Source organism: Ornithorhynchus anatinus, chromosome 12 (genome assembly GCF_004115215.2).
Source record: "Ornithorhynchus anatinus isolate Pmale09 chromosome 12, mOrnAna1.pri.v4, whole genome shotgun sequence".
NCBI lineage: Eukaryota > Metazoa > Chordata > Mammalia > Monotremata > Ornithorhynchidae > Ornithorhynchus > Ornithorhynchus anatinus.
Genome location: NC_041739.1, coordinates 25,481,965 through 25,508,134, shown reverse-complemented (window position 1 = coordinate 25,508,134; position 26,170 = coordinate 25,481,965). Strand labels below are relative to the sequence as shown.

General features: G+C 45.5%; 1 protein-coding gene across 1 annotated transcript in view; it reads left to right on the top strand.

Annotated features, from left to right (window-relative positions):
* The window catches only part of LOC100082746 (hedgehog interacting protein), a 102,671-nt gene extending 100,239 nt beyond the window's left edge, over positions 1–2,432 (top strand). Inside the window, 1 exon segment of the mRNA XM_029076721.2 lies at positions 1,605–2,432. Coding sequence (XP_028932554.1) covers positions 1,605–1,798 — 194 coding nt within the window. The 3' untranslated portion in view covers positions 1,799–2,432.
* Positions 2,433–26,170: the final 23,738 nt, after the last annotated feature.

Sequence of the window (26,170 nt, the reverse complement as noted above, 5' to 3'; positions counted from 1 at the left end):
ATAGTAAGCACTCAAATATGATGGAAAGATCTATAGGGAGGCTCAATTATGACGAGTACAATGTGGAAGGGTTTTTTCTTTAAGAGTTAATGAAAAGATGCATTTAAGTTAGCTTTGGAGTATATGCAGAGGGACTATCAGGCAAAAAATATTAGCACAAAATTGGGTGAAAAATGAATTTAGTTAGAATCACTGGTCTTGATTTTTGCGTCTGGGGTTTGAGAAGACACTAGGAATACGCTGTCCTAGGGAAAATGTCCTTGCATTCTCTTTCCTGTTCTTCCCAGCTACCATGAGCTTTAACGGCTTCCAGCAAACTAACCACACTGTGCTGTTTCATAAAATTCTGTGGGGGCCCAGAGTCAGGCAGTATGCAAAGAGTGAAATTACTGCTTGCATGAAGTCTCTGGCTCTGCCCCAAACACCAAACTTGCCAGGTCATTCCCCCAAACCCGCAGGATACGAACCCATTGCCTGGGCCGGAATGGAATCCCCCTGGCCAGTTGCCAGGCTCAGTTAGCCAGGGGTCAGAGGATATACCTTCTAATGGTGGGGGTGGGAACATGGGATGGGGTGGTGTGTGGGTGTGTTTGCACGCACACTCTCTAACATGCTCATAGGTATCTCCTTGAGCTGCTGAGGCTACTCCTGGTCCCAACTGGAGATTGACCAGAATTGCCTGGTGCAGTTTCAGGACTCCAGTCGGTCACGACTGAGTTGGCTCAGAGATTTGGGGTTCCTGAGGGCTCTCCATTCATTCATTCATTCAATAGTATTTATTGAGCGCTTACTATGTGCAGAGCACTGTACTAAGCGCTTGGAATGTACAGTTCGGCAATGACACACTTCAGATAACTCTCTGCCCAGCCGTGGTCTAGAGGATTCAGCTCAGCACCAAAAAAGAACCAAAGCATCCAGTCTGTAATAATTCATTCCAGAACAGGCATACGGTCCTTATTGCTTTACCAATGCCCTGGCCTGGACTGTTCCAGATTATTTTTAATCAGGGCGATCAGTACATGCACAGAACACTCTTGCAATAAGGAACGGTGATTCTCTCCCCAAATATCCTGGAATGGGAAGGTTATGGGAAGAATCTTTTTTGAAAAATATGTAAACATGTATACTCAGGTAATTTCATAATCTTTGTCTGAAAACTAAGGTTTTGCACAGGTATCACAGATAGGGGATTGGCCGAATTAGGAGTTTTCAACCTTTTTTTTAATTTAACAGAGCTGTACTCCTGTGACCCCAGGATTTCACCCAGAGTATTTTTCCACAGCATCTAAATCCTTTATCTTTCTCTCGCAATATTTGGAAATAAACGGGTGTGTCTATAATCCCTAGTGGATTTCCATAGCATTTTCCCTGGGGGATTGCTAACTTTTCCAGTTAATTCTGCTTCTTCTGTTTCTGATCCAGGACTATCTTTGTCAGGGGAAAAAAAAAATCTTCTTGGATGAGCCTGTGTAGGGTTAGCCTATTTACCACTACCACCAAAGAACGTCTTTGTGTCATGACCTAGTTTTTATGGTTCCCGTGTCTACGTTAGATGAAGAGAGTTGGATTTATTTTATATAAATACATCCATTTTTTTTTTCCAGCAAAATGTGAGCCAGTCTGTCGCCATGGAGGTGTCTGTGTCAGACCAAACAAGTGCCTATGTAAAAAAGGATACCTTGGCCCCCAGTGTGAACAAGTGGACAGAAACATCCGAAGAGTGACAAGGGCAGGTATTCTTGATCAGATCATAGACATGACATCCTATTTGCTGGATCTAACAAGTTACATTGTATAGTTTCTGGGACTATTTGAAATTTCAATTTCAACGGGCATTTATTTTTAATCCTGTCATTAGAAAAAAAAAAAGACTGTTATCCTGCTACAAACTCCTGTGATTTCGTTGACTTTTATTAATTTAAAAATAAGTTTCAGAATGTGCAGATAAACTGTGTATGCACGTTTGTACATATGTACATGCGCACATCCACAAGTGTTTTTATTTTCAAAAAAATATTTCCTTGTGAGAGTAGTTTACAAAGTATTTCCACTGTAAATTTATCGATGGACTTTATTTTGCCAGAATGGATTCTCTGACATCCCAACAATTTTGTGTCTGTAATGACGGAGCAGAGCAATTTTTAAATGGAGTTTTGAAACATTACTGTGCGAAACTGACGAATTTAATAAAAATGTTGTAACTTTTAAAAGTTTAAGGACAACATGCGATAATGTTTCATAACTCCCTGCTGCATTTCTAAATGGGCAACTTGCTGTAAACTGTAACCTTCACCTTCATCGATGTACTCTATCACAGATTGTTATTATGCACTTACCTTTTATTGGCATAGAAATCTGGTTACCCCCGCTTAATTCTCCAGATTGTTTTCAAGTGTATTATAATTAAATTATATCAGCTTATTTCAAAACCAGTCATCCTAGAAGGTCTGCTTTTTATCATATATTTTATTTAATAATGGGCACTGGGTTCATGTTACATATTTATATTATTTTATTTTATTTTTATAATATAGACATCACCTAGATGAAACAGCTTTACCATGTCCTGTAAAATACTAAAGTTACATTTTTCACCAACTTAATTGGAATGACGGGGAGTGAGAGAGCAAACACGCTCTTTAATATGCTGTGGATCTAATCTAGCAATGTATCCTTGTGTCAACATGTAATCATTAACGACGGATGAAAAAACAAGAAAACCACCAATCATGATAAAATTCCAGCATTAAATGTTTGCAGAGTGCTTTTCTCCATAGCAGGACCGACCAGACTATCTGTGATTAGAATGGTACCGATTTCACACCGAATGGACATTCACTGGACGAGAGCTCTTTTTTTAACAAGTCATGGCTGTGTATGATGTCAGTTGTTCAAAAGTACTTTAAACGACGAGTTATTGCCAAGTATGACATTAGTGTAACTGTTTCCTAAGGGTTCCGAGAGGGTCTCTCTGCAATGACTAATTAGTCGATGCATTTTCTGGAAATAGTCTTTTGAAATTTAAGGGAAAAAAAAGAAAGAGCCCTAAATTAGCGGCAGACATCTATAGGCTGGTTGGTCTTTTCTCAACAGTATTAGTTAGTGGTCAGTTCTCCATGATGTGATTTTTTTTTTCCCCCCCACAATAGATTTTTAGTGTTCCTTGCACCCCGGAAAGATGCTGCATTTCTCGGAGACCGGCATTCCACCACGCTGTTCCATGAGCCTCTGTTCCTGAGATTATTCGGTCCTCCTGAATCTAAAGCGTACAGTAGTGTAGGTGGAGAGCGCAGACTGATTTCTCCACTGCGGTCCATTTTGCCCTTTTAGGGGAAAAGAGTTTCAGAGAAAACCAACCCATATTATAGTTTGGGGCTCTCTATTGATACTAATGCACGTTGGGTACTTGTGGCTGAACGACAGCGTAAAAAAGAGTAGTTGGGTGAATGGTAACCCCGGACTTGCCTTCCATATATGATTGCTTGGGTTTCGAGTGACCTCATGCCAAATGGAAATTTGGTTGAGAAATCTTGGTTCAGTGCTTAGTGAACAATAGCCTGCATTAAAAAGTGCATGCATAATTTTGCACAATTTAGATTCAATTGACGGTCTATTCAAAGAAGTCTCGGGATTAAATGAGCATGAAGACCAAATTGCCCTTTTACCCCAGAAAAGGGGTGGTCCCCTCTAGTCACACCCGTATTCCATTGGCTAACGGTGTGACAAATCTCGCAGGGAACCCCACAGCAGTCTGCATCTGGAGGTTAATAGCAGCCTTTTGTCTCCTTGGCTTTCTCCTCATAGCCCTTCCACTGAATTCCATCCCAGAAAGTTTTACAATTAAAAAAATGTCTTGACAACCATTTCTGTAAATTGACCTTACCATCTAATCTCCCCTTATTCAAGATGGGTGACATTAACCAAATGTGAGCTTCTCGTGAATGAGGCAGCTGTCTAAATCTGTCAGATAGTGCAGTTTTATTACACATTATTCCGTTCACAGTTTCGGCTAAATCAGTGGGGGCATGCAGTGTTTTTAAGCAAAATGAGAGAACTCCAAGCATTCTGAATTCTCCAGCGGATTTTTCAGCAACAACCAAAAGAGGTGAATACCAGTTTTGATAGTTGCCATTTCAGAACTTAACTCAATAGAAACATAATACTTTTCTTTTTCTTTCCCCCACTGAAAGTTTCAAGTGACCTAGAAAGCCGGGCCTCCACCGCCTGCTTACATGTGAGCCCCAGGTGTAATTACTATTTCAGAAGAAAAGACTAAATTATTCTAATGGGACGAGCACAAGAACCACAGATGTTAGCCCAAAACAAAGTCAAGTAATTGGAGCCACTTCTTTCTGTGCTTGGGGGAAAAAATATATATCAATACCTAATTTAAACATTTAAACTCACTAATTCATCACATCTATCTGACCCATTCTTTCGTACACATGTTAAACTGGTTTCCAGGAAATGACCGAAAATGGTCTATGGTTGGAAGCCGGGTAGGAATAGGTCAAGACGTATGAGTTCTGACAAATGATTTCATCACACGGAATTAGACCTCTCTCTTTTTAGCTCCCAAAGTGCATGATCTAAAATGGAACAGAGTTACCCTCAGTACAAACATTGAACAGCTGTGAGCATAGTAAAAGCAGGGGAAATGCTGAGTGATTACTGAAAAGAATGGGGATTTTCCTAAAGACCCCCTTCTACCAAAACAGGAATCTGAACATTTCAAAGACTTCTTGCATTCTGGGTTAGGAGTTACAGCCTGGAGCTACACAGAAATTCAAATTGTTTGGATAATCCAAGCCAAAAAAAATATATACAATTAGGCCCGAGTGATCTAGATATTGCAGGGAAATGCATCTGCTGAACACATCTGCATAATGAAAGCCAAAGTGTATTTTGGAAGTTGATTGATCTGGATAATTCGCAGGTAGAGACTCAGCTACACATACATGCAAAAAGTCTTAGCCTGTGAGGTACATGCTCCTGTTCTTGTAGAACGAGAAGGAAACAGGGTATACAAATAATTCAAATAAAAATGGGACACTGAGAGGCTCAAGAGATAGTGCCAGATACTATATTTTCCTCCGCTCCTTTTTTCGTACGGCTCTTTTGAAATATATTCTTGGCCTTCAACGTGACGTAGCCCTCAGATATTCTTTCAGGTTTTTGACCTGCCTCAACAAGAGGAGAAAATAAAACCCACATATGCATCGCATGCCCGTAACTGGGCCCTTGATTTAAATGGTCTGGCAATCAATTCTATTTTTAAATTTCACTCTTTCCTCTTCTTCCTGAAAACCAAAGTGCATGCTCTTAATCAGATTTTTGTCCTAATTATCACAATTATTCTTTACTCCCTTATTACTGATACAGAGGCAGCATCATTATTTAGGCACCCCTGAGGTTACATTCTGTTCTGTCTTGTAAAATGAAAATTAATTGGCTTATTACTTCCAGCTTTAACAAAGTTTGCTGACTTAAAGTAAATTCTCTATTTTTTGCCTGTATCAAAACAGGGAAGATTCAAAAAACCACACAAAACCACATGCTAAGGAAAACTACAGCCCAATAGCCATGATTCACTGGACAACAGTTGCTATTCGTGATCGCTGACACGGTATTCATAAAATCTCAGTCTCTGTCTCAGTCTCTCCCCCCTCGTCCCCACCTTCCACTTCTAAAATCTTTGGCTGAAGAGAGACATCTTCACAAAATCCCTAGTAAAGGTAGGCTGTTTGTTGGTTCTATTCTTATTAATCCATATCACAGAAAAATATCACACTAGTTAGAAATCACATTCAATCTACCCAAGTCAGATTCGGTGTGATGTGACCTAGCTGCAAAAAGTCTCAGGGTGAACCTATGTCATAGGACGAAGGCGACGTGAGCACGCTCAGTCGGTGGCACGGCCCCGGCTACGTCCTGTAGCTTGGGGACAGCAGCCTCAAAACCCTGGAATTCAGCTATGGCAGGGAGTTTGGCTACAGAGGGGAGAGTTAGCAGCTGTCTCTTACATAAGCAACTGGAGTTAATCATGAAGAAAGCTTACCAAGATCCAAGGTCACTCCCAGAGGGAAAATGAGGGGACAAAACTTCTGTCTTTTCAAAGTATCATATCTCCTCGCCTGATTTTAGGCATGAACTTGGAGAGCTCTCCTATTCATGCACCTCTCTTTCTCACTCTCTCATTCTCACACACACACACTCCACCACTTGCAACTCCACAGACCTGAGAACATCGTATGCATCCAATTCCAAATAGTTTCCTATATTGCTGTGCTTCCTGGGTTAATTTAGACTTTGAGTTCTACATACAAATGAATAAATTTAGGTATGAAGCTGCTCGCGACAGGGAATCACTCAACAGGAAGAAACCTAGACCTGAAAATTAGCATCGGAGCCTATCTAACTTCCCTGCCCCAGTTATGTTAACCATTATTATCTTAAAGGAACTTAGCAGTGAGTTAGGCAGCTTTGGGGGCGGCATTTCAATACTGGCTGAGTTTTTTTAGTTCTTTGTTTTAATCGAGGCTGGTCAAAAACAAGTCTGCTGAGGGTGGATTTGGACAGGTATCAGTCAAGGGGTTTTGTTAAATTCCTCCCTAAAACGAATACGGGCCGGTATGCAACTGTTAGTTCTCCTTACATACATTTTTTTCAGTCTGGCATCGCTATGAGGAAAGGGACCAAAGAAAACTAATAAATGAGACAATAAACATTGGCCTCAATTGCAGTTAGAATACAAATGGCTGCTGCCTGTAATCTTTACCAGGGCAGCATGTCTGCTGACTCAAGCACAAAAGATATCGAATCAAGCCTAGTATGAGTCACTGAAGTATTTCTGACTGTACATAACCAAGTTAGCAATTTGAGCTTTTTAAGGTTTGTCACATATGGGATAAAAGATGGATGTAGCTCTGAATCCATGATGTGTGCGTACATAATGAGACAGAATACGCATCAACAGAGTATAGTAGCTCCACAGTGAGAGAGAGCTCACCCTGGCTTGGCTCATTTATTGGTTTTCGTCCCAAAATGTGGTTTCGAGAATGGGTCTGCTGGTAAATATGAGCCCGGGGTCGAGATCCAAATATTGGAACCAGTAAATCTGTGTTTCAGGATAGGAGAGAACATGGGCTTACGTATTGAATTCTTTCCCAAGCGGAGGTTCTGATGCCTCCACAAGTAAATAATTTCCTCCCATATTAATAATAATTATAGCATTTATCAAGTCTTACTTTGGGTAAATCATTGGAGTAGGTGGAAAGTTACGAGATCTGACACTGGCCCTGTCCCACATGGGGCTCACAATAAACCGTATCCCCATTTAAAGACAAGTAAACAGGCTCAGAGAGAGATTGAGACACTTCAGATGTCACATAGCGAACCAGAGGTAGAAATAAGACTTGAACCTGGATCTCATGACTCCCAGCCCATGCTATTTTCATTGCCACCCCTAAAAGCAAGTTAGGCCTAAATATATTATTTTCTGACTTTTAAGGCAGTTATCCTTGTTTTTTACTTTCATCTACTTTCAAATCATAGTCAAGAATTTCCAGTGATTATCTGAGATCACCTGCATTTTGAAAAGACCAGGCTATAGGCAACAAATCTGGCCAGTCAGCCGGCTAGCACGCAACCAACACCCACGTTCGTTTTAACAACAAAAAAAACAACTACGATACTTGCTCAGATTAAAAGCGATAAACATGTCGATTATCCATTTGAAATGAAAATTTTACATCTGTCTCCCGACTTTCTCTTTCTCTCCCTCTCTCGTGAATTTGTTCCAAGTAGCTGGCTTGATTATCTTAGCTATAATTTTTTTTAGACTGTTTTCTAAATCATTGTATTTCCTAGGAGGTAATGAGCATGTGATATCTGCAGGCCTTCAGGAAGTAGTAGCTTTAGGCTGTCTTTTCAGAAACTGCCCCTACCTGCGACCTTGCGATTTTGAGATAGGAAGTGGTTGGAAGAAGCAACTGAGGCAGGAACTGAATGGGGGAGGCCTGGAGCAACAGACCTTGTGTGAAGCTATTTCCAGGTCATTTCGTTGAGTCAGTTTTACCTTTACCGTAGTGATTCCATTTCAATTCGCCTCATTTGGGTAACCAGATAAAGATAACACATTGGTCACTGGATGGAACAACACAAGCGATCTCCCGGCTGTCGCGTCGTGCTGGTTGTGATGAAAAAACAGGCAAAAAGACATTTGAAATGAGAGACGATTCAGTGCTAAACTGTCCCCATTTTAACTTTGATCCAGCATAGATTAATACCAGTTCATATTCCATAGAGTACATACGTGTGTATCGTACACACACACACCCACACCATACTACGTGAACTTATTTACTTGTAGAGACACTATATATGTATACACACTATCTATGTAATATATAATATATGTATAATGCATATAAATTCTAACAAGTGTATTTGTGTATTATCTGAAAAATGAAGCAGTTGTATCTTGATGAAGTGGTAAATGCATAAAATCGGATTTATTGTTACTCTGTGGATTTAATGATTTCTAGACAAAAGGTTGTTTAAGTGTATAATTTCTTTTCTTAATTTAATATATTTATGGAAATGCATGCCTGAAGTTCCGGTTAGATCGGTGTTGTTCTGTGTCCTTTAAACTGATAAAATGTATTAAACTTTATCTTATGATCTAATGTACATGTGCTACTTTTAAAATTATTTTTATTTCAATATTTTTTTAAATTTTTATGGCTAAATAATTTAAAGTACATTTAAAGTGTTAAAAGTACGACTGACTTGAAAAACCTTGATTTTGAAAGCAGTCTGCATCCATTTCCTTCTCACGACAGACCTTGCCTTTTGTAATTTTTTATATTCAAACAAGAAAGTCAAAATATTCTTGGAAATGTATGCCAGTTTCATTTGTATGAAGTCTAATCTGCTCTCTCAAATGTGATTTTAAAAGCTGCTAATAACCTATGTTTGGGAAGTAAAAATATATTTATCTATGCCCTCTTCTTCCTAGATAAATAAGAGTAAAATGCATTTCGATCAGGTCTACGAATCTTTGTTTGAGAAGGACCAGCTATTCCGCTGTGGGGTGGGGTGGGCTGCTGGTGGGGGGGGACGGTGTCAGCGTCCCCAAGGGGCAGCGCCGCCACGAGGCTCTCAGTTCCGTGTCTGCGGGATGATCTGAGCGGAGCTACGGGGCAACGTGAAACGTGAATTGCCTCTGTCCTTCTAACTTCTGCCGGCCCGGCCCCTAACACCGGCATCTGTCTTTTCCGAAGAACCGTGGTGGCGAAAGTCACTGTCCTCCTGGCTTTCGCTTTCCAGTTTGGAACCTCAATTCCCAACACGTTCCCTCACTCCTTGTTGTAACAGCTCCAAGTTCGCTGTTGCCATTTCCAGGGGAAATGGTAACCCCAGTGACAGACCATACACCCACACCACACACGCACACGCAATCTGCCCACCCACGATCTGCAATACAGATAAATCTTGGGGACTCACACGGGTTTTCTGTGCGGTTCTGATTTCCTGGCTTCATTCACGAAGAAAAACTTGAGAAAAAGCGGGGAGGTTCAGGGCGGGCAGAGGAACGAGAAAGGACAAATGTTGCCCCTCTATTTTCGTAATCTGATTTACGTTCAGGTTCACATACGGCATTTTATATGATGAGAACCAAACAAACTATAAAACCCTGTGCAGCTCCTGACTATAAATATTGTTCTTAGGGTGGCTCTGCCAACATCAGAAACCACTTGCGTTCACTCTCGTAATTTAGTAAGATGTTGCCAGATCCCTCTGACATGTTTATAGCCTTATAATTAAACTGGTACTTTTAATTACTCTTACCTAGAGCATATGAATTTTACATAAGGAATTATGGGCATTCTACTCTCTGATCAAAGACGTTAATTGAGCCAGGGCTGCTTAGGCTGTCAAACTTCAAGGATGCCTCTCCTGGAGCCCAACTACAGTCCCTGACACCTGAGATGGACTTCCAGCTTTAAAGCCAAGACTCCGGGTGAGATGTGATTAGGTTCTTTTTAAGGACTGGGCAAAGGACCCTGTTTATATCACTCTGCCTACCCCTCTTCTCTCTCGGCTCCTTATTTTTCCCACTTTTCCTCATCCCTATACTTTCTGGCCTAGGCATCGGCCCGTGGTAGCGATAGGGACAATGGCCTCCCTGAGGATCAAGCTGGGAGGTTCATCCCAGCCACCGTTTCCCACCCCCAGCCCTCTGGGCTGGGCTCCCGTGCCCACCTGAAGTCTCCGATAAGACCTGAGAGCTTTCAAGCAGAGCTGAAAGAGGTACGAGTTTCTGAGCGGGCCGAAAAAATGCCCAAATTCTCTAAAATTCTGCCACTCCCAAGCTCATCGACTCGGTGCCCTCTGAAAACTCGGCCCTCTTGTCTATCCCTGAAAAAGCTGGAAACCTCCCCCAACCCGCTCCCGGGCCTTCTTGACCCTTAACTCTTTCTTCCTCACCTGGTAAAGCTGCAGCAGGAGTCCAAATTAAACTCCATCTTACAGCGTATGAATTTGAACATCTGGTTTTAGCTCCGATTAGCGGTGCCAGGAGGGCAGTGGGAGGCAAGCAGGACACAACTGGTGGGAGAGGGTCCCCCTGGTCCGGGTCCAAGCAGCGTGGCTCAGTGGAAAGAGCTCGGGCTTGGGAGTCAGAGGTCATGGGTTCGAATGCCGACTGCCACTTGTCAGCTGTGTGACTGTGGGCAAGTCACTTAACTTCTCTGTGCCTCAGTTACCTCATCTGTAAAATGGGGATTAACTGTGAGCCTCATGTGGGACGATCTGATTACCCTGTATCTACTCCAGCGCATAGAACAGTGCTCTGCACATGGTAAGCGCTTAACAAATACCAACATTATTATTATAGCAATGCAGGGCCCCTTCCTTCTGTTACTTCAACTTAGAGACGGGAGAGCCTCTTATGCCTGCTTAGACCTCTTCCCCGCAGGTGGGGGCATCTTCTGTCAACGGAAGCAGGCCCCACCGCCATGAGCTCTGGCTGATGGATCGATCAAGGCATATTTACTGTGTGCAGAGCTCCGTACTAAACACTTGTGAGAGGACAATATAACAGAGGTGTAGACACGTTCCCTCCCTACAAGGAGCTTAGGATCTCGAGGCTGAGGCCCCCAGGGGTGGGACCATCTGGGCCCCATGGCAGCTTGGCCAAGCTCGGGCACACTCGGCCCTCAATTTTTTAAATATTCAAGTTAAAATCGGCAGGCTGCAATTTGGGGCACAGTGTTCCCATGAAAGGCCAGATTAGTCAGTTTCAAATTTATATCAAATCTCTCAATGCGACTGATGTAGTATATAATAGCAGGAAACTTACGAACTAGGTCTCAGTCTAGAACTCAAATGAAGGAAGACTACAAATAAAGGTTATTGTGATAAAACAGAGAAATTAAAATATGCATCCTATTTCTGATTTCAAAACACTTCAGTGTCTTTCTAACAAAATAGTGGGCCAACCTCACAGTAAGGTTTCTTGCTGCTTTACAATTCAAACATAGTCACACGTAAACTATGGGTGGTATTGATATATTTACATATCTCTCTATATAAACAGAAAAACCATGTTATTTGTAGAGCTGAATCAATATAACCCAGTTGATACAGGTTTCTCCACTTAGAGCGGTTATGTTTTAAAAATCAAATTATTGTGAAATATTTAGGCGTTGAAGAGACATGAATGGAGTGTCCTGTAGATGGGGGGAAACGGCAGAATGTGGGTAGCATTTTTCGGAGCCGCCGGGCATGCTTGGATGGTGTTCCCCACGAAGAGCAATGCCCTTGCCAGTCCTAATCTGGTAAAGGGACATTGCCTTGGTCCTGCCAAAATGGAGGGAATTTTGAAAAGCCCAAGGGAAGGTTTCTTGGTTTCACTTTTTTTTCCTTTTCCCTTGGCTTGCATTGCCTATTTTATCCATGGGATAGTTCTCTTTCATGGCTAACCTAAGAATTAGTCATTGGCATGTATTGAATGCTTACTCTATATAGAGGATTGCACTTTGGAAAATAGAATAGAGTTAGTAGACATAATTCCTGCCTTCAAGGACCTTGCAAACTAATGGGGGAAAATCCAGAAGGGGAAGAAGTGGCCAAAACCATTAGGAGAAGTCATGTTTCGCTAGACATCAATAGGAATATTGAGACAATCCATGATATATTCATTCATAAATCAATCTGAAAATTTTGGAAGCTACCCCGAAGACATCAATGAAGAGATGGCACTTACCTTCCAGATGAAAACAAGGACAGATATTTCCGACCCCAAACTCCGGGTCCTTGGCCTTCAAGCGCACTTCTCAAAGGGTTCTGACTAAAGAAAACAGAAAACAAGAGGTCATTTCCATTTCAGAACTCACAGTGCATTGAACGGGAAATTAAAATACACAATAAAGTCAATATAGGTCCCCCGTTTCTAGGCCTCAATGAAATTGGCCCAAGCCAAAGTAAAAATAGGCTGTAAAAAATGTTGTAACAATTCAAAATCGACCTAGCCTTGCCTCTGTGTATATTGTACTGGGTTCGTGGTACTTCGGGACGCATCGATTTTCATTGCCTTGAGACGCAACATAGTTATAACCCTAGGAGCCAAAGCTTGGGAAGGTCTGGAGAAAAACATCTTGGTGATAGGAGAAATTTTGAATCTCTCTGCATAGCTGAATTTTATTACTCAGTAATTTGTACCCACTCCAAATTGGCCTTCCTTGCCATAAAATGGATGGTCTAGGAGAGGCAGTAATCAGAATTAAGGAATTTCTTTATTTAAATTGACCCATCCCCAGAAAACAAATAAATTGTTTTAGACTGAGTTAGAATTCTCAGTATTCTGAAATGCCAAGATTCTGTTTCCCTCCTTCAATATGACTGCCAAGTTAATGGTAATATTTACTCCCATTTTGTTTCCAAACATTTGTTTGGGGCAGTGGGGGGGATGAGTCTCACATTCTACCGGGCAGGCACGCTTGTCATAGAGTTTGTTTATTATCACTTGGACTCACAATGTTACCAACTTTGGTAAAAAGAAAGTCCCAGGGGTCCTGCAACGAGCGCCCTGGCTGCCTATCAGGCTACTACACAAGAAAAGCTAAGCGACCTTCCAGATCGCAACCGTGTTGCTCTGACAAGGCAAACGCTCCACCTCCTTTTTGGAATGCGCTGTTTTGCCACACTGGCGATCCCTCTTAGATGAGTTCGGTTCTGTGGGATGTCTCATTCGGGAATCCTCCACCACGGCTGTACTATATTTCATTCTGTCCGGCTTGACCCAGTGCTTTCAATCCGTCGATCAGTGGTATTTAATCTGAGCTTACTTTACTACGTTCTTGGGAAAGCACCATACGACACGGTTGAAGGACGTGATCCCTGCCCACAAGGAGCTCAGTGCCCACAGCCTACATGTCTTCTATAACACGTCTCCCTAAATCCTTTTCTTTCTCTCGAGTTCCATTTGAACGCAGGGAACCGACAGACACGCGGGATCCCTCGAGGTGTAGGACACTCGAGGTGCTATCATCGAGAGGGAGTCACCACACGGGGGATACTGGCAATGCCGCATTCCTCCCACTGCCCAACTCCCGTTCCCGGACCGAATCAATACAGCGGGAAATCCCAAGGCCGGGGCCGTGCCATCCCAGTCTCGGAGAGCACAGGCTGACTGTGTCCCTGAAGCAAATCTCCCTTTAGGCTGGGACCTGTTTGGAGCCACAACATGCCACGTTCGCTCCGATTTTGGAACACATGAATTGGGACAACGAGGACAGCAAATCCTTCCCACATTGTTTTGTTTAGGCAGTTTCTTGCTGGGAGCGGTAGGATGGGCCAGGGCTGACAGGCGGGGCCCATTCCTCCAAGTCCTGCAGACCCCGAGGTTGGACTCTGGGAGCCTGCGGGGGCGAGGAGGAGGGTGGGGACTGGCAGAACCCTCGCAGGAGGAAGAAGATTGGGGGCAGTGATGCAGAGGACGGGGTCTTGACAGAGAATCAATCTGCAGATAAAATGGGTGGTTGGAGGTTTGGCCTCTGTGGCCGGCTCATAATCTCAAAAGTTCTCCTCAATTCAATAACTAAAAGGGACTTCAACAGAGGCCGATTTGACTTTTGGGCAGAAGGGGCGGCTTCTCCGAACCAGCTGTCGGGGGCCCATCGCGGCAGCCCCCTTCCCCACTGACCTCCGCTGCGGCCCCTGCTAGGTTATCGGGAGCCTAGGGAGTGAGGGCCGAGGATGAAAATGTGGGCCGGAAATGGGAGGCCCCGAGCTTTACATTCTGGGCTCCCTCTGCCCAGCAGAGTCCTGTTGTGTCTGCTCTGGTGCCCCAAAGAGAGGGAGGAAGAATCCAACCGGTTGGGTGACGTTTCCAGAGCTGGCCAGCTCTGTTGGCCTCGCTGCAACGTACAACCACTGCGGAACGGAGGGAAGGTTTTACTCCCTCCAAAGCGCTGGCCTTTTTAGATAGGTTTAGGGATTAATTAGCCAGGGTGCTCCAGGCCAGAAGCTTGTGGCCTCCCTACCATCTCTGCTCTTTCAACTGCTCCTCCTTTGCCATGTGATTGCTCCTGGTGGGGATATTACACATACACACACAACATCTCAGCAAACTATCCTTTTTCCTTGAGGTTTTTAAGGACGTGAACGTACGCTGGAAAACCTAAAATAGGAAGTGGGGTGGATCATTCAGTCAATCAATGGTATTTATTGAGCACTTACTAGTGCAGAGCACTGTACTAAGTCCTTGGGAGAGTACAGTGTGTTTGGGAGCGTACACTCAGGACATCTGGCCACCTGCAATCAAGGTTCCTATGCACCCTGTGGGGAATCGACAATGGCTGTTGCACCCCATCTGGCCAGCAAAATCATCATCCATAGCATATTACGGAGGACTTACTATGTCCGGAGCACTGTACTGAGCAAGAGAATATTTATCCTGGTGTCTATATTGGGCGGGGGGCGAGGGGGAGTGATTCCAATGGAGAAAACTATTAAATAACGGAACCATCAGTCATCGTTGCCTTCCATTTTCCATCCATTTAGAGAAGCGGTGTGGCACAGGCCTGGGAGTAGAAGGACCTGGGTTCCAGTCCCGGCTCGGCCACATGTCTGCCGCGTGACCTTGGGCAAGTCGCTTCACCTCTCTGTCCCTCAATTCCCTTATCTGTAAAACGGAGATTAAGACTGTGAGCCCCATGTGGGCCAAGGACTGTGTCCAACGCGATTAGCTTGTATCTACTCCAGCGCTTAGAACAGTGCCTGGCACACAGTAAGCGCTTAACAAAGACCACAGTTGTTCAACCCGATTATCCTCTATTTACCCCAGCACTCAGGACAGGGCCCGGCACATAGTAAGCGCTTCAAAAAGGTCACAATTATTATTATTATCCACTGAACTATGGCTTGCCTGGACGGCCATCACACTCCTGGCCAGAATGGCTTCGGCTCCTCGTTCCTACTCAGTCCAATTTGACAACGCCCCCCCCGCCGCCTTTGACTGTTTTGGGTGTTCCCTCTCCGAAGCAGCAGCAAGATGCACATTCTAGTATTGCTCACGGTTAAGCAGCTCGGCCACCTGCAGAAGGGCATCTGATGGAGTTCGGTCCAGTTAGGGAAGCAGCTTGGCTCAGCGGAACGAGCCCGGGCTTGGGAGTCAGAGGTCGTGGGTTCTAATCCCGGCTCGGCCGCTTGTCGGCTGTGTGACTTTGGGCGAGTCACTCAACTTCTCTGTGCCTCAGTTCCCTCATCTGTAAAAAGGGATTAAGACTGTGAGCCCCACGTGGGACAACCTGATCACCTTCTGTCCCCGCTAGCGCTTAGAACAGTGCTTGACACGTAGTAAGCGCTAACAAATGCCGTCATTATTATTATTATAGCTTCAGTTACCTTTCCCTGGGACATCCTTCTCGGACACCAGGCGGAAAGGGCTAGACCAAAAATCACTCCAGGTGGGAGCCAGAAGATGAGACATCTCGAGTTTAGATTTGAAACTCTGGACTTCGGCGCCCCGAGCTGCCATCGCCGCAGTCCGGGATATACGGCTCACGTCTTCCCTGTTTACAGATGAGTCAGGGGGAGGTTACTATTGCAAAGAATCTTTGTGTGAGAGGCTCTGTGTGAGGGCACCACACTGCTATTAATTAAGGAGACAGACGGGCTTCATTTCGTTGCAGGCATCCCCGAGGACCGGCCCTCGCGCTCTCCATCTGAAGTGTAAAGGGGCCAATTAGAAAGCCATGTCTGGAACCATTCAAAATGAGTGCCATTCACTCCGCATCACTTCCCCAGCAGTTCAACCAGACTCTCAAGATGAAGGAGGCGCAGAGCACCAGAAGATCAAAAACCAAGGGAGGCTAGAATTCTTGGCTAACATTCTCTCACCAGGAACAGAAGAATTCTCAGAGGAAAAAACAAACCCCAGCCAGAACCAAGACTGCTTGGTCGCGGGTGAAACGTGGTCACCGCTTTGTAAGAATCCGCAGGGCAAGAGGGCTCCCTCGCCTCCCTTCCCTCCTTGGTGCCTCAGCCCTCAGCAGACAGTGTGAGTGATGCTGTCGGTTGCCTGGGGGACTCAGACGAGGCCACTTGAGTAGCAAAGGCTGGGCCGACCTTCCTGTGCAGAGAGAGCCTAAAGTGGTCTCCGGGGAGGGGGTCTGGCTGCAGGATTGGGATTGGCTCCGGTGAGGGTGCGAAGTGATGGACTAGAAAAAAGGTTAGTTCGCATTCAGGACATCTGGGGGGGCTCCAGAGGGGATGTCTGAGAAGAACACTCAGGTCTTGACTTAAAAGAGACAGAACAAAAAATATCTTACCTGCTTCTCTTTGTTGTACTTCCAAAAGCCTTCTGCAAGCATTTTAAGAACTTCAGCCGGGGTGAGAGCGTGCAGCCGACTCATTCTTACCATAACTGTTTCATTTTCATTTAATTTTTCTTCAGTGTTCCCAAGTGGCGGGCAGTGTGATTTGATGTGGGACACCTGGATTCCTTCTCTGAGGGCTCCAACTAAGCCCCGAGAAGTATTTACATTTCTTCTATCAACTTGAAGCTAAATGGAGCAAAAACATGCCTGCAGGTTAAACTCGGTCTCCAGGGGATTGGGTGCCATCAAGAAGGGGATCTTTCCATAATTGCAAAGAAGTCTCTCTGCTGTAAAGTTTACTAATCATTAACCCACTCCAATTAGGTCTAATTTATTGAATTAATTACACCATTTATTGGCATCGATTCCCCTTCGTTTAAAGGCTAATTGGAAACCTATCAGCGATGGCTCTCCCTTCCACTTGGCCTCATAATGAAGCTGAGGAAGAAGTGTGGCCTAGTAGAAAGAGCACGGGTCTGGGGGTCAGAGGACTGGGGTTCTAATATCCGCTCTGCCACTTGTCTGCTCCGTAATCTTGGGCAATTCACTTAACTTCTGCAAAATTCATCTGTAAAATGGGATTAAATTCCTATTCCCTCCTTTTTGGACGGACTGTATCCAACACGGTTATCTCGTAGCCACCCCCAGCATTTAGAACAGTCCTTGGCGCGTAGTCCTAGGCACATAGTAAGCCTTTAACAAGTATAATGATTATTATTATTCTCTGTGCCTCACTTTCCTCACCTAAGCCTCCAATTTAGACTATAGTCCCTCGTGGGACAGGGACTGTGTCCAATTTGTATCTCGTAGCTACCCCAGGGCTTAGTACTGTGTCTGGCACATAGTAACAGCTCCCCAATACCCTTAAAAAAATGCTATATGGTCAAGATGTTAATAATGATAATAATAATAATATGATTATTATTATTGTGGTATTTGTTAAGCACTGGTTAATACAGTGCCAGGCACATAGTAAGTGCTTAACAAATACCATAATTATTAATATTACAAGTTAATCAGATTAGACACATCCCTATCCCACACGGGGCTGACAGTTTAAACAAGAAGGGAGAACAGATATCGAATCCCCATTTTTCAGATCGGGGAACTGAGGCACACAAAAGGTAAGTGACCCGCCCAAAGGTCACACGGTGGTAAGTGGCACAGTTGGTACTGGAACCCTCTAACTCCCAGGCCTGTGCTCTTTCCACTAGGCTACACACGCACATCCACCACCCAAATACTGGATCTGAAAGCCGCACACCCCGGCCTTGGTGTAAGCCTTCGGTGTTAATTAATCAGCACAGCATCACTTCACTCAATCCAGGCCAATTCCAGAATCCAGAGGGTTTCCCCCGATAATAGGTTTGGGGATTTATGACCCTGAGTTCACACAGTTCTTCTTTAAGGCATCGCGTTCTCCTCTTGTGCCTCATGTTCCTCTAAAGGAGTGAGGCCCTGAATTAAATTAGGAATAAGCAAAATTAGTGAATTTCTGCTCCTTTTGATATCCTGAGAGAAGGTCTATTTACAGAAGTCATACAGAAAACTTTGGGGGAATTGATTCTCTGCCATGCAATGACATGTTAAACTTCAGATTTCACAGAAAGCCAAATTTTCATCTCCCGTCTCCGTTTCGCAAGTTCCACTACACATAGATTAGTGGTTCCAGAAGAAGGAGGAACCAAGTCAGTCCGGCGGCCAAAATAGTCACAGCCCCGCCCACCCACAGGCCGCCCTCGCAGGCTCTCTTCCATGCCCTCTCCCCTGCCCGGGGACTCCCAGCTTCCCTGCTGCCCGCGCCTCCTGACCAGAGATGACCACCCAAGGAGAGCCCGAGAGCTGCCAGATATCCTCGTTCCTCTTCTCAGTTTTTCTACCTCTCACTTGGCCTCCCATTGCCCACACTCTCTATTCCTCCTCTTACAGTGTTCGGCTTTCTGCACCGGGATAGGGATACCAGTAAGCAAACGGAAGAGGACCCATCTGTGTATATCAGACCTACCGACCTCAAAGTAACTTTATCTACTCATGGGTCTTCTCCAAAATTTCTAGCGACCGCTTAGTGGGGACCATCAGTTTCCTTAAAGTCAAACTAGAGCTAAATTCAAGGTCCCAAAAGAGGCAGCCTGTGTGTCTCCTTAGTTTGAAAATCAAGAGAGAATGTCACGTTTTCATGTACCCCAATGTGCTTTCTGCACTCTCGCCCGAAAACATCCGGCAGAAGGACAAAAATCTGTACAGGAGACTATTAGCGTCTCATTTATAATCACAACTTAGTCGGTGCAAGACTGCAGCATTTTGCTACTCGGATGTGTAGCCGTAATCGAAATTTGAATAAAGATAACTAAGTCCTTTTCAAGTGTGCTTCAGAGACCCGATGGCCCCTTTCATCTAAGGACCTTAAAGCACTCGATCCACATTACCTCACCGATCCTTGAAACCACTTGTGTGAAACAGAAGAGAAAAACGAGTGTCTCTTTCCCAGATGGAACGAGGCTGAGACCCAAACGATTTGCCCAGGGTCACTCAGAGGCTGGGCTTACACCTCCGGAAGTGGATTTTTTTCTGGTAAGGAGGGGAGGTCGGGGGAGAGCGGCAGGAATGAAGTGAGCTAGCGACATTGTCCAAATTCACCAGTTAATTAACTGGTGAGCAATTGCTCGGCCCACTATGCTTTGTCTGAGTTGGTCTGGACAGAGAGCCAGAAAGCCAGAGAGCCAGAAAGCAAAAGCAGGATTTCTGCTCTCTCTCCTAATACCAACTTTTGCTTATTTCCTCTGCTTTTGTCATTCATTTTATACTTATGCAACAATTACAGGATCCCCCCAGAGGGAGACTGTTATCAACAGTACCTAAGGGAACCTGAAGTTCACATTTGGAAGTTTTCAGAGTGGTGCAATGGCCTCTTTTTTCCATTTTAAAATGTCAAAAGCTTCCTGACATGCTTAGACCCATGGAAATGGAACATATTTTCTCATTAGGTTAATTAATGGCTCCGCTTGGGTGGCATAATTTGGTATAAGTTTCCTTTCAGAATTCTGTCATACCTAAAAAGGATCTTATTTTTGTTATGTTTTGTGGTGTCTTTAAATTTTTATGACTTCTACTTTGTTTAGTCTGTGTGTAATCCTTCTTTTGAAACCTAATGTTCTAGAAAATTTACAGTTTTCTCTCAAAATTGGCACTTTTTAATATTTTATGGTCATTCCTGTTTCTTTCCTTCTCTCTGAAATACCATACAGGTCCTTAAGGTGTAATTCGCCGCCCAGGGGATTTACGATCGCATCGTCAAAGTAAACTCTCCGAGTGCAATACATTAAACCTGACATGATGCTGTTCATTAATCTCTGAAACGTAGCCAAGTGTGATGTCGTAAAGAACGGCTCCCAGCTGGGAACGGTTGAGCGGCCTCGCTGGCTCAGGGGATCGAGGTTTCCCTTTACCTCATCCGAAAGAGAAGCTACCTGGGTGGGGGCTGACGGGAGCGGGAATCACTTCAGAAAAACGTGGTTCCCCACCTGACCATCCCGAGTCTTGTCAGCCGACGTTCCCTGGCTCCGGCTCCTGCCCTTTCTAGGTTAGGAGAAGAACTTGCCTCCTCCGATAAAGAAAACGCTTTCCCTGGGGTCGACGCTGATTGGCCCGGCATCGGGACGTGATTCGGTCTCTCTCCCCATTAGGGTATGACCTCCTTTGGGGCAGGGAAATCCTTGTCATGCTTCTGTTCTTTCCCAAGGGCTTGATAATTAGTCATAATAATTATTATTCACTACTGCTTACTGTGTGCAGAGCCCTGTACTAAGAGGCAGTGTGGCCTAGTGGAAAGAACACGGATCTGGGAGCTAGAGGACCTGAGTTCTAATTCTGACTCTACCACTTAATAACAGTAATGATAACGACTGTGGCGTTTGTTAAATGCTCACTGTGTCCCAAGTGCTGTACTAAGTGCCGGAGTGGATGTGAGCAAATTGCGTTAGACACAACCCCCTGTCCCACATGTGGCTCACGGTCTTTATCCCCATTTTACAGGTGAGGTAACTGAGGTACAGAGAAGGTAACTGACTTGCCCAAGGTCACACAGCAGATAAGCGGTGGAGACGGAATTAGAGCCCAGGGCCCTGTGACTTCCAGACCCACGCTCTACTCGAGAAGCAGCATGGCTCAGTGGAAAGAGCCCGGGCTTGGGAATAGTCCGAGGTCGTAGGTTCGAATCCCGCTCTGCCACTTGTCAGCTGTGTGACTGTGGGCAAGTCACTTAATTTCTCTGTGCCTCAGTTACCTCATCTGTAAAAGGGGGATTAAAACTGTGAGCCCCACGTGGGACAACGTGATCACCTTGTATCCCCTAGCGCTTAGAACAGTGCTCTGCACATAGTAAGCGCTTAACCAATACCAACATTATTATTATTATTGTTACTTGCCTACTGTGGGATCTTGGGCAAGTCCCTTAGAGTCTCTGTGTTTCAATTTCCTTGTCCACAAAATGGGGATTCGATATGTGATCTCCCTCCTACTTTAACCGTGAGCCCCAAGTGGGACAGGGACAGGTTCTGACCCGACTGTCTTGAATCTATCCCCGCATTCAGTTCAGTGCTTGGCACATCATAAGCCCTTATATCACAATTATTATTATTATTTCTAAGTGCGTGGGAGAGTGCCGAAAGAGTCGGTAGCCATGATTCTTGCCTCCCATGAGCTTACATTCTAGTACGGCGCACGGCGCAGCCAGGGGACGCTTACTATTACAAAACAGCTCACACGTAGGGACGACTCTAACGGTGGGCAGCCGACCTTTCTGGTAGCAGCCCCCAGCCTGGCCCACGGGATGTGGGCACTCAAATTGCTGCCCTAGCGAGTGGGAGCACCGCTTGGAGAAGAAACATGACAGAGAAGGTAAATATTTGGCCTCCAAAAGGAAAGATCTCTTGACTGTAAGCTCGTTGTGGGCAGGGAATGTGTCTGTTACGCTGTTATAGCGTACTCTCCCAAGTGCTTAATACAGTGCTCTGCACACGGTGAGCACTCAACAAATACGACTGGTTGATCGTGGACGGGGAATGCGTCCACCAACTCTGTCGCAACGTATTTCCTCAAGCCTTTAGCACGGGGTCCTGTGCACAGAGAGCACTCGATAAATACCATCGATTGGATTGGTTTGACCAAGGGTCAGTGTTCCAGCCACTGAGAGACTCTGAGGGGCTTCGTCTTTTATGCTATTTTAAAATCTTTATTTCTTCTTCTCTAATGTGTCTGTCTCCAAACACCTCTCAACCTTATCCTTACATTCGGAGCCCCAGGAGAACACCTGTGCGTTGGTTTTCAATACAGTGTTCTGCACACACTAGGTGCTCGATAAACAGTATCACCATGACTGCCATTACTCCCACTCTCTGGCCACGCTTCTGTTTAGCTCCAGCTTTTGGAGTGGGGTGACCAGATTTTGGGGAATTAGGACGGGAGTGGGATCGGGCAGGGCCCAAAACGGTACGGGGCCTGAAAAGGAAGGAAAGACAGAAATGCAGAGAGCTGGAGAGATAATGAAATGGGGAGACAGAGGGAAAGAATAACGACAATAACGATACCAATGGTATTTGTGAAGTGCTCAGTATGTGACAGGCATCGCGTTAAGCACTAGAGTAGATACAAGACAATCAGGTTGGACCCACTCCCTGTCTCACATGGGTCTCACAGGACAGAAACACGGAGAAGTTAAGTGATTTTCCCAAGTGGCGGAGCCGGCATTAGAACTCAGATCTCCTGATTCCCAGACCTGTGCTCTTTCCGCTAGGAAATGAAGAGAAAGAAAACAGAGGGAGAGAGAATGGCAGAGGGAGGGAGAAACAAGCAGACTGGGGGACAGAAATGACACCCACACACCCCCACACACCCCCTCCCCGCAACGGTTGCTGTTGCTCTGCCAGGGTCCGGCGAGCAGGGGTCGCAGCCTGTCCCGCTCCCCAGCCCGCGGGCTCGTCAGGACCCCGGGGGCAGAGGCAGCAGAGAAGCAGGGTGGTGCAGTGGAAAGAGCCCGGGCTTGGGAGTCAGAGACCGTGGGTTCGAATCCCTGCCACTTGTCGGCTGTGTGACCTCGGGCAAGTCACTTAACTTCTCTGTGCCTCAGTTCCCTCATCTGTAAAATGGGGATGAAGACTGTGAGCCCCACGTGGGACAACCTGATGACCCTGCATCTACCCCAGCGCTTAGAACAGTGCTCTGCACATAGTAAGCGCTTAACAGATACCAATATTATTATTATTAGAAGCCCTTGGATCGGGGCCCAGACGGTAGCAGCAGTGGCGGGACCTGAATTTGCCCTTCTTTTGGAGCATCGCCCAGGCACCCTACCAGTACGACCCAGTCAGCGAACGGCGCCCGGCCGGAGTGGTGGCTGGAGGCCGTCGGTCACCTTGGCCACCCAGCCGCCCCACCGCAGCAGAACTGGCCCTTTCTGCCCGGTGATGCAATTTTCCTGGCCTGGTGGGTGGCGTTTTTCCAGCTGTGTTGGAAAACCCTACCACCGGCCCGGAAAGCTTGGTTCAGTCACGATGTTTATGGCGGCGACAGCTGCCGCCGGGGAAGAGTAGGAAGAATATACGGCAGCGGGAAGAGCCTCTCTCCGTCCCCCGTCCCCGCCACGGTGGCTGAGGGGAGGGGCTGTCTTCCATCACCTTAACCAACGAGCATCCCTAACGGAGTCGTACCTTAGGCTTCTTGGGCGGCAGGACGGAAACCCCAAAAACATAGTCATCCCCACCGAAATCAGGCCATCCGGTCACTCTCTTCCGGCCAGGCTCACGTGGCTGCTGGAGGAAAAGAAAAGGTGTTTATGAAAATCCACCACAGCTCAAATGGTTTTCTTTTTGACGCATCGGGAGGCGTAAGATGTCCTGACCCCACCGAGGCATAATAATAATAATAATGTTGGGATTTGTTAAGCGCTTACTATGTGCCGAGCACTGTTCTAAGCGCTGGGGTAGACACAGGGGAATCAGGATGTCCCACGTGGGGCTCACAGTCTTAATCCCCATTTTACAGATGAGGTAACTGAGGCACAGAGAAGTTAAGTGACTTGCCCACAGTCACACAGCTGACAAGTGGCAGAGCTGGGATTCGAACTCACGACCTCTGACTCCAAAGCCCGTGGTCTTTCCACTGAGCTACGACGACCCGACCGTGCTGAGGAATAGTCGCCGGAGCGGGCGTGTCAAACCTATAGACTGTGGGTCACCTGCGGATCGTTGGGAGGTTGCCTGAGGCTTGCGCAGGATTTTGACTCCTGGCTCGGGTTGGGGGCTGAAGTTTGGGCACTGAGGCAGTTACTGGGGGCTGGTCACCAAGGGCCCAGGGGACGACTCTGGATCCCTGAGAGCTGCCGCCCAGCTCTTCCTCTTCATCCCGGATGATGTAGCAGCGAGAAGTTAGGCTTCCGTCAGTGGGAAAACAGCACAGTTAGTTGTGTGTCTTCCTTTTCTGCTCTGGCCATCTGGGTGTGCATACTTCTGAGTCTGAGAATGAGTGGGTGATGTGAAATAGAGACTATCTAGAGCGTGTATGAGAAAGAGAAAGTGTGTGGGCACGTGCGTGTGTATGTGCTTGGTGTGTATGCATGCATGCGCCCAGGACAAGACTGCCTCTGACACCTTTACTAGGCCATGGGACATAATAATGTTGGTATTTGTTAAGCGCTTACTATGTGCTGAGCGCTGTTCTAAGCGCTGGGGTAGATACAGGGTCATCAGGTCGTCCCACGTTAGGCTCACAGTCTGAATCCCCATTTTACAGATGAGGTAACTGAGGCACTGAGAAGTTAAACAGCTGAAAGGTTGGGGAGCCAGGATTAGAACCCACGACCTCTGACTCCTAAGCCCAGGCTCTCTCCACTGAGCCACGCTGCTTCTCGACATGACTTGAATGGAGTAGGTTGAAGTGCAGAAGGCAGGAGGGGAAGTTTGAAGAGCAGGAGCATCTCTCTTTCTGGCAGTCGCTCACACACAGTTCTTTGTAGTTTTGGGACAGTCCCTCAGTTAAAGATAGCTCCATCCGTCCGTTCATCCCCTCCAAGACAAGTCAACGCGGCCCTGACGGGCACTAACCCGTCAGGAATTTGCCAGAATTCTGTAGGCCAGATCAGCACTGTGTGCTGTGGTTTGTTATGGGGATGTGTGTGTTCTTCTGTGTGGATGTGTGTTTATGTGTTTGCAGAGGAGTGTGCGATACAGAAAGAGAGAGACTCTGAGAGAGAACTCTCTCCCTCCTTTTGGTTCTCTCTCCCTTTCTGACCTTTTTCTTTCCCTAAATTTGGACCTCTGTCCCTACCTCTAGGGGCATGCGCCCAAACTCTTTCAGCAAGGTATTAATAAAGATAGTTCCATTTGCCAATTTCAAAATTTTTTAATTTAATCATAATGCATTCATTTGGGAATGAATTAACAAAGAAATGATTAGTACTCTTCAGAGTTCGTTTGGGAGTTGCTCTCCTGAACGAATTCTCTCTCCCTCCCTTTACTTTCTTTCCCTAATCATTCTCACCTCTCTCCCATACTGTCTTTCCCCTTCACCCTCCCACCCCCACCTTTTCCTATTTCTTTCCCTTCTCCCTCTAGGCTTTCAAAAGTCACTCCACACCAATTACTAGCTAATTCACTTACCTCCCCAAGAAGGTGTGTGGCAAAGAATCATGTGCAAAGGACGCATACTAAAGGAATGAGATTACCATCTGAAAATAGACAGTATTTTATTTCAGCAAAATCCTCACAGTTAAAAGCACTGATTATCACAATCATTTTTCCCTATTAGATCATCATTTCAATATCGTACAAGTAGAAATATGTTAAATATAAAGATATAGACACAATTACCTCTGTTCATTTTGCTGTGCTTGTGTGGCCCTATAGAAATTTCCTCTAAGTAATATTGCAGAGACAGAGAGAGAGAGTGTGTGTGTCTAAGGATTGGAGACATTTCTGGTTTGGGATTACATTCAAGAAGACTTGGCTTATGGCATCCAATAAGTGGTTCTTGTTTTCGTTAGACTTGTAACACAGTGGGGCAGTTACACAATACTGTACTCACAGTACATACAACCATTTCAACCTTTTCCTAGGGCATTTTCTGCTTTCCAAATAGAAAATTTGGCCAAGAAATGAATATTTTTCTAGCTAGCTGCATACTTAGAAAGATAATGATTTGGGGAACTAAGCTTGGACCTCGGAAAGAAATGGTGACTTCAGCTCAGATTTCCAGGGGGAGGAGAGCTGGCCACTCAAACATTTGGGGAAGAG